Source organism: Capra hircus, chromosome 2 (assembly GCF_001704415.2).
Source record: "Capra hircus breed San Clemente chromosome 2, ASM170441v1, whole genome shotgun sequence".
NCBI lineage: Eukaryota > Metazoa > Chordata > Mammalia > Artiodactyla > Bovidae > Capra > Capra hircus.
The window spans coordinates 3,657,884-3,671,444 of record NC_030809.1 but is presented as its reverse complement, the minus strand read 5'-3'; the positions used below and the strand labels follow the sequence as shown (position 1 = coordinate 3,671,444).

Below are 13,561 nucleotides of genomic sequence, written 5' to 3'. Positions count from 1 at the left end.
GTGAGACCCAGTTGGCCAAGGGTTCCTGGCATTGGATGGATGCCACGGAGCAAGGACAAATTCCTGCTGGATGTCACACGCCCTCCTGATCCTCACTCAGGAAGAAGCTCTTCCAGCAGGCACACTTGAAGCGATGGAATATATCAAAGTCCTCGAATGTATATGTACCCTTTGAACCAGCAAGACTAGAAATTCATTCCAAGGGAATCATTAAGGATGGATGTAAGGCCTTTGCTGCAAAGATAACTACATAGAAAAAAATGGGGACAACTTAAATGCTCAGCTGTAGGGGTTTAGTTAAATAAGTCACAGTCTATCTGTGCAGTGAGATACTAGGCAACTACTGAAATTATGTTGCAGATTAATACTTACTGGCCTGGACATATGCTCAGGATAGGCTGTTCTGTTAGAAAAATAGGTTATACAGACAGTGTGGGAGGGCTAATCCTATCTTTATTGAAAATGTGTGCAAATGCTTAGAACAAGAACGGATTTATACTAAGCTCTTAATGTTTTTTTTTTCTCTTTTTTTCTGACTAATGATAGGAGGTTTAAAAATCTTTCTTTTCAGCTATCTAGATTTAAAAATCATGGGACAATCAATATATATTATTTCTGTATTGAAGAAACCCATAAAGAAGTTATTTTTAATTGAAAGGGGTTCCTATGTCCCTCTTTTCTCATTTCCTACACCTTCTCCCCCTCTTTCTCTTTCCCTCCCTCCCTTCATTTCTTCCCTCCTTTTTCCCTTCTTCCATCCATCCCTCCATCCTTCCGTTCCCTCTTCCCTGTGTCTAGACCTGTACAGGGACGCACCCCCCTCCCCCTTCTTTTTGGCCTTGCTGCACAGCTTGTGGGATCTCACTTCTCCAACCAGGGATGGGACCTGGGCCACAGCACTGAAAACCCAGAATCCGAACCACTAGGCCACGAGGGAATCCCCTAGGATGTTCCCGTTCTGAACATCCTGCTAGGGCCAAGGTCTTCTTGTTCTAAACCGTGCCTCGTGGTTTGGAAACCTTGAGAAATCGTAAGATTTCTAGACTAGGTCTTTCCGCCACACCTCCTGCCTCACTCGTCAGAAAAGGAAACCTCCTCTGTGCTGAGCAGTCAGGATCTGATGTGCAACCTTTTCCAGGGATGTTTACATTTTTAAAGAGGAACAAAGAAAGGGCAACTGTAAGTTAGCGCGTTGTGAGTGGTGGCTGTGTGGAGCTGTGTGGAGCGCCATTCTCAGCCCCCTTGCCCGCCTGTTCACTCCTCTGCCCCTTGCCATTGACGCCTTCACTCAACCTTGCGTGAGTCCATCATTCTTATGAGAGGGAGGCTTGCAGGTGGGAGGCCTAAGGCACCCTCATCCCTGCGCTCCCTCCCTGAGCACACCCATACTTTGCCCCACATGCTCCTTATTTTTGGGAGGGGGAGGTCAGCGATGGCCTGCAAGGGGAGAGCCTCCCCTATGGTTCTCTGCTCCTGGCCTCACCAGCTAGGTTCTACACGGGGTTAGGGTCCTCTGAGTGCAGGCCTTAAGGTTACCTCCTCTTTCCTTTCCCTCCCTTGCCTCCGCTCCTCACCACCCAACCCCTCTTGGTCCCAACCATGCCCACTCCTTACCTCACTGTAGGTCTGACTGGAAGGGAAGAGGGTTTTAAATGTGGATCCAAACCCAATGATGTTGAAGAGGCAGCTTGGCATGAGGCTCTTAAGAGCCACCAGCATGGCATCCTAATAGGGAAGGAAGGAACTTTTAGGTTTCCAGAAGGGGTTCTTCCCTTGGCCATCACAGAGCGATGTTCTCATACCAGCACAGAGGCAGCCTCCAAGGTAACCTTTCACCCTCTGCCTGCACCTGATATCGCTTCCTCCCCCAGAGCAAGAAATTCACTGATGCTGACCAGAGGCTGGGCCAAAGCCATCATCATAAAACTCCTCATCCGTGTAGCAAGTTTCAAAGCCATTCTGTTAGAGCTTACCAGTTCCATTTCACCTCCTATGACCCTGAGCGGTAAGGAAAGCCGGAAGTACGCATTCCCTTCCGCCAAAACAAAATTGACATCTAAGGGAGATACAGGGCCTGGTCTCGCTGGCCACGGAGCAGGCTTCTGTCTGGCTCTCATCCAGGGCCTTCTGGATCAGAACTGCCCCCCCAGCACTATCATGAACTAGGGATACATTCTTAGGAAGAGTCTCTTTAGCTCATCTGTTGAATGCCCAGAATGTACTTTAGGTGCATTATCTCACATAACCTTCACAATAACTCTTTCAGGCAGGCACCGTATCACCCTCATTTTATTCAAGAGAAAACTGAGGCACAGAGAGGGGGAGTGGCTTGTTTGTGAGCATCTGGATTGTAAATCAGTGGAGCCGGGACTCAAATGTGTCCCTCTGACTCCAAGCCTGTGAACATTAAAGGGTCTGAACCTATTTGACCAGGCAACACCAGGAGACCTTCAGCAAGGTGTAGTCTAAAAATAATGACGCAGAGAGAAGGCGGAGGTGACAAGTGGGAAGATGCTGGTATCGATGACGACGATGATACGACGCAATGATCAATGTCAAGCAGTCACTATGTGCTAAGCACTGTAGATTATCTCTTTTCCTCTCTATAATATATATTATAGCATAGTGGTTAAGAAGATACACTGAAGTTAAACATATCTGGGTTTCCATCTCACCTTTACTAACTTGACCTTGGGTTAGTTAGGTTATTTTTCTGAACTTCAGCATGGCACACAGTAAAACATTCAGTAAGCGGTTATTATTACCTACCCTGTCAAATACATATTAATAAAAATACCTCTATTTTACAGATGAGGAAACTGAGGAATTGCACTGGATCATAAAACCTAAGAACAGGGCTGAGGCTTTCAAAGCACAGCACTGAGATATTCAGTCATGTTGTCTCTGCCTTGGCACAGAGCTCGGGAATGAGGGGCTTTTCCCCACCCTCACGGAGTTTATTGATGGCATCCCAGGGATCTCGGCATAGCTTCACAGAAACAAACTGTTATACTCCAAAATGTAGATGGAAACAGTTGCAAGTAGATACTGGCAATGTTCACACCATATGGTCTTTCAGGCTCCATAGCCCTGCAGCCCCTCTCCCACCCTGCTTTGTAAATATTAACATCAATGTTCTGTCCATCTCCTTCTATTACTTGTGTCAATACATTTTGTTTTTCTGCAAAAGAAGTCAATATCTGTTTATTTTTTCATTAGCTGCTAATGTGTATTGCTGCTAGCAGGAGACTCTGCTGATCCCTACAGACTGTCTCTGCTCACACCTATTACAATTTTTAAAGCCATGTTTTTGGCAGCAATTGGTAGCTGAAGAAGGAGACCAGCTGCAGGAAATTAAATTGACTGAACTTTGCCTTTTGGCGTGACTGTTTAGATTTCTATTCTCTCTTATATCCCGAAGCCTCGCTTTTCCAGAAGCTTCAACCTAATGGGCCACTGAAAGACTTAAGCAATCCCCAAATGGCCTCATTGTCAATGGGGAAAGGGACAGTGGCTTGAGTAATTTCTGTGGCTTTTTCTAACAGGGGCACGTTTAGCAGAATGGGTTGTGCCAACACAAAGCCATTTGTGAAAGGATGACCGTGAGCTCCCTGAGCTGACCTGGAAAAGAAAGCATGAGCCACTCCAAGGGGACAGGGACTGACACTCGAGTCAGAGCTAGAGGAAGCTATTGTCAGGGAATTCTAACAGTAGGTCTTTAATTCAGGAACTGGATTTCCACTCATTAACAAACTCCATTGAACTGGTACTAACTGCCTGGAACACCAAGCTGAGATGGATATACAGATTGAGACCAGGCTCAGCATTGAAAAAAAAGTCATGGTCAATTATATTTTTATTTTTATAGGAAACAGAGATGAGTATTTTTTAATGATAAAAGGTACAATTCACAAAGAAGATGGACATCATAAACCATTGGAGATCATGGTCAATTACTGATGTCTGTCTGGGCTTGGGAGAGGGGGAATGGAATGGGGTGTGACATACGCTTGCCCTCCCTGAATGAATCCTCCCTTCTCATCAAGAATAAACGAAGCCCAGAGTTGAGAATCAACTTGTCCAAAGCCACATAGCAAGTCTGTGGCAGAAGTGACCCTGCAACCCAGGCATTGCTTTTCACACAGAGCTATGAAGCAAGAATAACAGTCAGAGAAGAGAGCTTTTCTTAGTGGAAGAGTCTGCATAATCCCCTGCCAGCAATGTAAGGAAAATGAGCACCAAGTCAAGACACAGAAGGCTCAGGTTCTTGCACCAGCTCTGTGATGTTGGAAGAACACTTAGCCTTCTGTGAACTCAGTTTCTTTACTTGGAAAATGGTGGGGAAAGAGGATTAAATGCTCTCTAAGAGATGTTTTAGGTATATGATCCCATGATGCTCTAAGGTAACTGAAGAGATGTCTTACAAATTGGTACAGTTGTGGAATGGAATACACATGGCCCAACAGGCCTGATGCGTGCTTCAGCACTCTAGCACTGTGGACAGCTCCCCATCTTGCTGCTGCCTTTGATGGTGGGCAGCTGCTGCTGCTGCTAAGTCGCTTCAGTAGTGTCCAACTCTGTGCATCCCCAGAGACGGCAGCCCACCAGGCTCCCCCGTCCCTGGGATTCTCCAGGCAAAAAGACTGGAGGTGGGCAGGGATGGGGAAAAGGTACCAGTCCTGCACCTGAGTGTCAAAAGGCCTCAAACAGGAGCTTGGATCTGACATATGACTGCTCTGTCATACTTCAAGAGCAAACCCAGTCATGGCAAGGCTGAGGAGACCTCATGGATCCCACGTAACCCACCGCCCCCCCCCACTCCCTGCTGATCCTGTTGCCTGGAAACAAGAGGCTGCTCCAAGGACAAGCTAGGGGGAGGGATAAAATTTCAGGCAACAGCAGAGCCCTCTCCTTGGTCCCTCACTCCTTGCTCTCTTGCACTGTAATCCTTTACCTAGTTCAGTAAACAGCGACCAAGGGCTCTTTATGCACGAACACAGAGCTAGACCCCATGGGGAGAGAGAGACGAGGAAGATCTGCTCTTTCCCCTCAATAAGGGAATAATTCCAGAGAAGGAGGCAGACATCTGTGCAACTGAAAATACAAGGAAGAGTTGGATAATGCCATAATTGAGGTGAATGATCTTCTGAAGGAGACGGGCTGCTTCTGGGTGTGTGTGTGTGTGTGGGGGGGTTATTCTTCTTTCACCTGCACTCCTTCAGAACTCTCCAAAGCATCAAGACCACACTCCCAAGAGCGCTTGGTTAGCAGGGCTATGAGTCTCACTGGACTGTGAGCTTCTGGTTTTTCTGTTTGGTTTGGCCATGCCAAATGGTGTATAGGGGCTTTGTCCTCCAACCAGGGATTGAAACCCATATGAAAGCGTGGAGTCCCGACCACTGGACCACCAGGGAGTTCCCCACTGTGAGCTCCTTGAGGGCAGAACTGTATTTACAACCTGCCCTCCCTGGTAGCTCAGACAGTAGAGTGTCTGCCTACAATGTGGGAGACCCAGGTTCTATCCCTGGGTTGGGAAGATCCCCTGGAGAAGGAAATGGCAACCCACTCCAGTACTCTTGCCTGGAAAATCCCATGGACTGAGGAGCCCGGTGGGCTACAGTCCACGGGGTCGCAAAGAGTCGGACACGACTGAGCGACTTCATTTCACTTCACTCTTTCCAGACAGTAAAGAATCTGCCTGCAGTGCAGGAGACCTGGGTTCAATCCCTGGGTCAGGAAGATCCCCTGGAGAAGGGAATGGCTACCCACTCTGGCATTCTTGCCTGGAGAATTCCATGGACAGAGGAGCCTGGTGGGCTACAGTCTGTGAGGTTGCAAAGAGCTGGACATGACTGAGCAATTAACACTTTCACTCTTTCCGGATTTCCAGGCACTGGGGCTTTGCACATATTAAGCATTTAAAAAAAAAAAAAAAAGGAAAGATGAATCAAATCATTTCACTGGATTCGACACATTCCTTGATGGCGGGGGCCATATCTAATGAACCTCTGATGTCACATGGTAGAAACAGACAGACAGATAGGGGTTTAATTTTAGACCATGACCTTGGGTACATTACTGAAACTCTCAGGATGGGTTTTCCCATTTGGAAAACGGTGACAACTGGACCAACCTCACAGGATTACTGTCTGGATTAAACACCAAGCTGTGCATTAAGTGGCTGCACAAAGCCTGACTCAGAGCAGGTCCTTAGCAAAGGCTAATTTCCTTCCTCTCTTCTCTATATCCCTCTCCACTGAGTACTTAGTGAGGCATTTTAGCCAGAGCAGGCACTCAACAGAGCTGTGGAGAATTCCAAGGGGAGTTACTGATGACTTCATCCTTTGAAAATGGACAGCAGCTAACCTCTGCTCATATCACTGAGCAGAGAGATCTCTGTCTAAACTGATGAAAAAAGAAATTGCTCGTCATGTCTCTTAGCCAGAGAGAGTCACTTAAGGAAGTGGCTCAGGTGTGGAAGGAGAAAGTGCTGAGAAGCTGGTTACCCTGGAACCCTAGATCCTGGGGGTGGGGTCCTTGTAAAGGTACCTTGACGCACTGGATGTTGGTCCCACTCATACTGCCACTCCTGTCAACAAGGAAGATAAACTCCCCGCGGGTCTTCCTCAGGTTCGGCTGGGCCGATTGGAGGTCAGGGCAGAAATTGAGCATGATGACGGAATGGTGGGGGATGTCCTTGTGAAGGCGTTTCCGGATGATTTCTGTCTAGAGGAGAAAGGAGAACTCTCACTTGAGCATTCAAGGGGCCCAGAGCTACTCCTGGGGGCTCACCCTGGTGGCCCCCATCACTCTCCAAGTTTGATCAGAATCCCACTCATCCTCTGCGTATAAGACTTCCAGGTGGACCCTACCTGGCTCTTCTGCTAGATGCTCACAGGTTGCAATAGCGACAGGGACTTTGGAGGCAGGAAGACCCCGGGTTTGAACCTCAGCTATCACTGTCCAGCCATGTGATGCTGGGTCAGCCCCTCCTCAGGGTCTGTTGCTTCTTTGGAAAGTGGGACAAATAAGGCCCATTTCTCAGGGTGGTTCTGAGGGTGAACTGGGCCGGCCTGCAGATGGGGAGGCCCTGATGCGTGTGCAGGCCCTCAGCTGAGCAGCGGCTCCTTCCCCTTCACATCCAGGGATAAGCCCCTCTCGGGCCCACCTTGGCTTCTCTGGTTTACCGACTCTCTCCACGGATAGACTTCCCACTCGCACTTCAAGCCTCACCTCTTTGGAAATCCTGCCCCCATCTTCAGTTCAGTTGCTCAGTCGTGTCTGACTCTTGGCGACCCCATGAACTGCAGCACGCCAGGCCTCCCTGTCCATCACCAACTCCCGGAGTTCACTCAGACTCACATCCATCGAGTCCGTGATGCCATCCAGCCCCCATCTTACATGGACTTAATTACCTAGTTTCCTTGCCCATGAAATGAGGACAAGAGTACAAACCTCACTGAGTTGCATGGACTAAATGCGACACTTCTAGGGCACCGCTCAGCAGAGTAACTGTTGCCGGACAGCAACCATTGCCACTCTTGCTATTTGCCGTGGGGACCCAGGCATTTCTCACACTGTGAGTTTTTTGCTCATCTCTCTGTCTCCCCTCTAACTTGGGGGCTACTTGAAGGCAGACCATGCTTGAGTCTCTTGCGTCTCCAGGGCTCCACGTAGAGCTTGGTATAAAGGTGGGCTCAGGAAACATTAAAGGAAGGATACCACCACGATTCTGTATCTTTGCATGGATTCTCTTAGCTGGCCTTGTCCTGCCGCTACTGAACTGTCTTTGACTGTTGCAGTCATCTCTGCACCAAATCCCGTTTTCTCCATCCTCACTGCCACCCTCTCTCACCACGCCATCTTTCTCCGTCTCTGACTGTCTGTGTGTACATGTCTCTCTGTCTATTTCTCAGTCTGTCTGGGCCCCTTCCTCAGTTCAATAGATGACATCATCACCTGCCCAGTGGTTTAAAGCAAAGACCCAGGAGTCGTCCTTGACCCCGCCCTCTTCCTCATTCTGTGTATCTTCTCCCTCGATAGACGACCGCCAGTTCTGTAGCTCAAACACCTTCTGAACGCGCCCTCTTCCCTGTCCCCACTGTAAACACCCAACTTGGGCTTCCCTGGTGGCTCAGATGGTAAAGAATCCACCTGCAATGCAGGAGACTTGGGTCTGATTCCTGAGGCGGGAAGATCCCCTGGAGAAGGGAATGGTAACCCACTCCAGTATTCTTGCCTGGAAAATCCCATGGACAGTGGAACCTGGCGGCTACAGTCCACGAGGCTGCATAGAGTCAGACATGACTGAGTGACTAATACTTTCATGTCCCTTTCTGTTTTCAGGACCTTTGCCTGGACCTGTGCAAGAGCCCCTTCCTGGCCTCCTTCCTCTCCTTTTTCCTCCCTGTGATCTGTTCCATACAGAGCAGGCAGTGTGATCATTGTTACTCTCTTGCTTAAGCAACAGTGTCCTCTCATTCCCGTACCAGGGCTCATGAAGCCCCTTATGGATTGACCCCTGCCTGCCTGTCCACCTCGTGTTTACCCCACATTTCAGGCCACAGGGGGCACATTTCTGTCTTCCAAGCACATCACCATTATTCCGCCTCCAGTTCTTTGTACATTCTCCCAGGGTTTCACAATCCACCAGGTCTCGTTTTGAGATAAGCTTCCTCTAAACACTTGGCGAAACAGCACCCAGGACTCATCACTCATTATCCTATCATCCTGTTTCAGGTTTTTCACAGTCCCTGGTCCTTGCTTAACTGATCTTGCTCATTTGTTTGCTTCTTGTCTGTTTCCCTGGGCTAGAGTGTAAGCACCAGGAGGAAAGGATGAGACACTCCCGGTCTTCCCAGGGCCTAGAACACAGCCTGATGCCTAACAGGGCACTTACTGTCTGTTGAGTGAATAAATGAGCAGATGAATCTCTGGGCTTTTCTGTCCGCTACTGACCTGTGTATCATTTTTTTATTTTTCAGCCTGTCTCTCTTTGGACTCTGCTTCTCTCTGCATCTCCATCTGTGTCTCCCTCTGTGTCATTTGCCCCCACTTTGTTAAATCACAGTTTTTGACAGCTCAGCCCACCCAGCTCTCCCTGATTGATGCTTCTAGGTGCTCACCTCCCTCCCTGGTGAGGGATCAGGTCCTCCCCTCCCACAGGGAGGTCCTTAGCCAAAAGCTACTGCCCAACAGGGCTCTCTAGATGACAGAGCCCGAGGCAGCAACGGCCACATCAGTGACAGGAGCCTGATTTTTGCCTCTCGGAGGGTCGGGGGTGGGGGCCTCGGGCTCAGGATTCTCTGATGTCTCCTTGAGCTGCCATTATCCAATTACAATAAACTCATCACTTCTTAGCAGCTGCGGGTTGATGCCTGTCATCCCTGAAGCTCATGAGAATACAGGGTATTTGCATAACCAACCCAAGGTGGCAAATTAATTCTCATTTGCTCCGGCGGTCCCAGAGCTAATTGATTTAAGGCTTGGCAGGCAGGCAGGCAGGGAAACTCACTGCTGACTCCCCCTGCTGCACGCTGCAGTTCTTGGAGCTCAGTGGCACCCCGGCATTGCCACCCCTACTCTGAGAACCCGGCTCCAGCCTCTTCTCCCAACTGACTCATCTGGGGGCACCTCTGGGAGGGCAGATGTTTCCAGCAGGGTCTCCAAGGTGGGGGTGGGCACTGAGCCATCTGTACCTTCCCTGTGCCATCCCCCATCTCCCTCCGAGCCGGGGCCTCCGGGGGGGATCTCTACCAAAGGGAAGGACGTCAGCTGCCGGTTCTCTCCACATTCCTGTCTGTTCCTCTCCACCGCCCTCTGCCCGTCAGACCAGCAGGGGCCGGAGGCGCCCTTACACTCAGCACAGCCACCCCACGTGAGCGGGGCGGTGTCCTTAGCCTCAGTGTCACGAAAGCCAACTCCCTTTTCCCAGCTCACCAGTTATTGTGGGTGCTAAGCCGCAGTTTTCTCCCCTAAAAAGGGAGATGATAAAAAGCAGTGTGCCCTGATTCTTGAGCCTACCTTGGCACTCAGGACCCAGGGCGGTGCGCGGTGACTCCAGCAGGAGGGAGACTGCGGGGGTAGCTTATGGCTGAGGCTCGGCATCTTCTTACCCCCCTTCCCCACCCCCAGCCCCTGCTGAGGACCCCCTTATCCTTTAACTTCATGGGGGAGGGGCGGGCTGAGGGAGAGGGTTTCTCTGGCTTCCCTGGCTCTGCCTTTATTCTTTACCTAATAGCAAGCAATGATCCCAGAGGAAGGCAAATCAAGAGACCCATTCAGCAGGTGGGTAAAGGGAGGCCCAGAAGTAGAGATGGAGCTGCGAGGGCACCCAGCATAGGGCCTGGGTGCCTTTCGGGGGCAGACTATCCTGAAGAAGACCAAGGTCGTTTCTGCCACCAGCCTAAAATTTTCCTAGCTTAGGCACCTTGATGGGCTTCCCTGATAGCTCATTGGTAAAGAATCCACCTGCAGTGCAGGAGACCCCGGTTCAACTCCTGGGTTGGGAAGATCCCCTGGAGAAGGGAAAGGCTACCCACTCCCGTATTCTGGCCTGGAGAATCCCATGGACGTACAGTCCAAGGGGTCGCAAAGGGTTGGAGACGCCTGGGCGACTTCCACTTTCATGCTTTCAGGCACCTGGATGGCACCAGGAGCAGGTGGCCTGGCAGGAGGTGGGGTCGTCAGCTCGCTGTGCGACCTCGGCGAGTCACCCCACCCCACCCTGGGGCCCAGGCTTCTCACTGGCCCAGCGCAGGCCCGGGGCCCAGCGCCACCCCGGTTCTGCCACCGCTGACGCTGCTCAGCCGCTCTCACCTTTCGCTCTGCGCTGCTGTCCTTCTTCATCCCTTTGATGAAATCTGCTCTTCCCTTCAGGTGCTGGTCAAACTCCCCCAGGGTCATGTCGCCTTTCTCCATCAGCACATGCGGCACATGGGGCTCTGCAGAGAGGAGACGGCACTGTCCAAGCGTGAGGGCAACGCGGGGGACCTTGGTTGACGGGGGGATCTTCACTGTGGGGAGGACTCCCAGTTGGAAGAGGGGGATGGGATCCCTGGCCGCTTGAGGCATGTGAAAAGACTCCTTAGCTGGGAGTCAGGAGAGTGCGTGACTCGACTTTACCCATCTGTAAGATGGGAGTGATCCTGGGCTCTAATCTTTTTGCATCTTGACATTCTATGAATTCTTAAAGAGATAAAAGAGTTGCTCCCTGGGGGTTCAGAACTGTTGGGGTCTCACCAAGCTTAGGTGTTCAGCTGGCCTGAGAGCAAAGTGCACTGATGGGTGGATGAGACAGTGGGGCCTCAGGAGCTGAAATGGGGCAGGAGACACTCAACTCTGCCAACTAGAGCCGTGTTGACACAGAAGCGATTAGTTGGTCTCCTCTCCTCTGCCACATAGCCTACCCTCTCCCTGGCCATGGGGCGGAGGGGGGCAGCTGTCTGTGTGCTCTGGGATCAGCACCTCCTCCCTCCCACCGGCAGCCTCGGGGGCCCCTGCTGGGTGCACTGTACCGCTGGGGTGGATGAGGATCTCCACGGGCCGGTCGAAGGTGTGCCTGTTGGCCAGGGTGACAATGATGCTCTCGGCCGAGCTTGCGGAAGGGGCGGCGTCAGCTCGGATCTCGTGGGTGGGACTCTCCACCCCTGAGTGGAGCAGAAAAATGGGATAGGTTCAGGGGTCCCCAGAGAGAGAGGGGCTTGGTGGGGGGACCGGGAGACCCAGGCCGGAGGTGACTGCCACTCCAGCCCCGTCAGGGGCTCCTGGCCTGCTGGTGTGAGAAACTGTGGACAGCCCTTCTCAGTCTCCCCGTCTGCAAATTGGGAGCTTAGCTAGGTTGGATAACCTCTCCTGCCCTGACCCCGGGACCCAGTGCGGGTTAAAGGGTTGGCTTCCTCTCAGGCCACAGAGACAAAAGGAGCTTCATGCTCCATCAGAGGGTACTCCATAAACGCCTCTCGTGTTGGGATGTCGGCTTGCTCTGGGAGAACACTCATGGACTGAAACCACCTTCTTTTAAAACCTTGACTGGGAAGGGGAGGGGAACCATCAGAACAGGGGTGCCTGACTCTGGCTCCCAGTTAGAATCACCTGGGAGCTTTTCAATGTTTCCGGTGCCCAGAGCTCTCACTCCAGACCAGTGTCATCATCAGAAGCTCTAGGGTGGGATCTAGGTGGCTGGATTTGGAAAGTTACCCCACTGAGAGGACCCCCACCTCCACCCCAGGGGAGGACCCGAGAAGCATCTCTGTGACTGTGGCCTCCTGGAGAGGACCATGGACCTCCGACTTCGGACTTTGGACTGCTAGGCCCTTGTGGACATTTCCCCAGGGAAGCCATTGTGGGGGGTGGTGGGGCCAGTCTTGAAATCTGTCCTTGGGAAAGTGTCCTTTCGGGTGGTAGGTTGGCCGCAGGCTGTCATCCACCTGGGCCGGCCAGCTTTCCCTCCTTCTCTTCCTCTCCCCACCCCGGAACCTGGAATCTGCTTTCCAGCCCCATTGGGGTCTAGGCAGCTCCGCTCACCTGCAAGCAGGCAGGGCCCACGAATCTCCAGCTGGAAGTTGAACTCATATTCCATGGGGTTGGACACGTCGGTGTCCAGGAGAGTCGACAGGCATAGTCTATTCCAGGAGTCCAGGGCCTGGCTGCCAAAGCAGTGCTTGTCTCTGCTGGGAAGGAGGCCGGGAGGAGGGGAGGGGGGAGGAGACTCAGCAAGATGGGAGCACTGGCCTCAGTTCCCACACTCGCACTTGGCAGAGCGTACATCCTCACCCGGGTCTCTCGGACTCGGCCGTGGGACAGTTTACATAGCGTCGCATCACGTCTGGAATCCCTGCTCTGCCTCTGGGAGCTGGGGACCCCTGCCTGAGCCACTCCTCCTCTGAGTCTTGGTTTTCTCGTTGCATAGGGATCATGATGACACAGCTGTCTCTCGTGAGTGCTTAGCAAAGTCATCTGGCCCTCTGTCTGTTGTCCCTCACCCGGGCTCTCATCCCGCTCTATTTCCCTCCCTTCCACGGCCTTGCCCTCTGAGGTTTTTGTTCTGAATATGCACAGAGCATTGTAAGAGACACCATGACATTTGGTCGAAAAAATGGCATTGTGTTAGGAATCTCATTCAGTGGCTTCCCTTTTTTTTCCACCCAATGCTGTGTTTTAAAGGTCTGAAAACCAAAGTCTTTGCTGCTGCTGTGATTCAGCTTGTTTCCCTGGTGGCTCATCCGTAAAGAATTTGACTGCCGATTCAGGAGACTCGGTTCGATCCCTGGGTGGGGAAGATCCCCTGGAGGAGGAAACAGCAACCCGCTCTAGTATTCTTGCCTGGGAAATCCTATGGACACAGGAGTCTGGCAGGCTACAGTCCACCGGGTCGCAAAAAGTCGGATGTGACTTAGTGAGTAGACAACAACAATGGTACGACCTGAGGGCCTCTGTTATATTGCCCTGGTTTCTTCCTGCCTCCACCTTGCTGCGTCCACAGGCCACCCCCAAGAAGATCCTCGTCTGTGTGCCCTTTCTGGATGTATGGAAGGATTTCTCTGGGATCCCTGGGTCAAAG

At 51.6% G+C, this 13,561-nt stretch overlaps 1 protein-coding gene across 1 annotated transcript in view; it reads right to left on the bottom strand.

Annotated features, from left to right (window-relative positions):
* The window catches only part of VWA5B1 (von Willebrand factor A domain containing 5B1), a 47,023-nt gene that overhangs the window by 26,359 nt on the left and 7,103 nt on the right, over positions 1-13,561 (bottom strand). The window contains exons 4-8 of the mRNA XM_018066230.1: positions 12,526-12,671; positions 11,517-11,648; positions 10,819-10,943; positions 6,550-6,726; positions 1,615-1,725 (exon numbers count right to left, since the gene is read on the bottom strand). Coding sequence (XP_017921719.1) covers positions 1,615-1,725; positions 6,550-6,726; positions 10,819-10,943; positions 11,517-11,648; positions 12,526-12,671 — 691 coding nt within the window. The remainder of the gene's footprint in view (positions 1-1,614; positions 1,726-6,549; positions 6,727-10,818; positions 10,944-11,516; positions 11,649-12,525; positions 12,672-13,561) is intronic.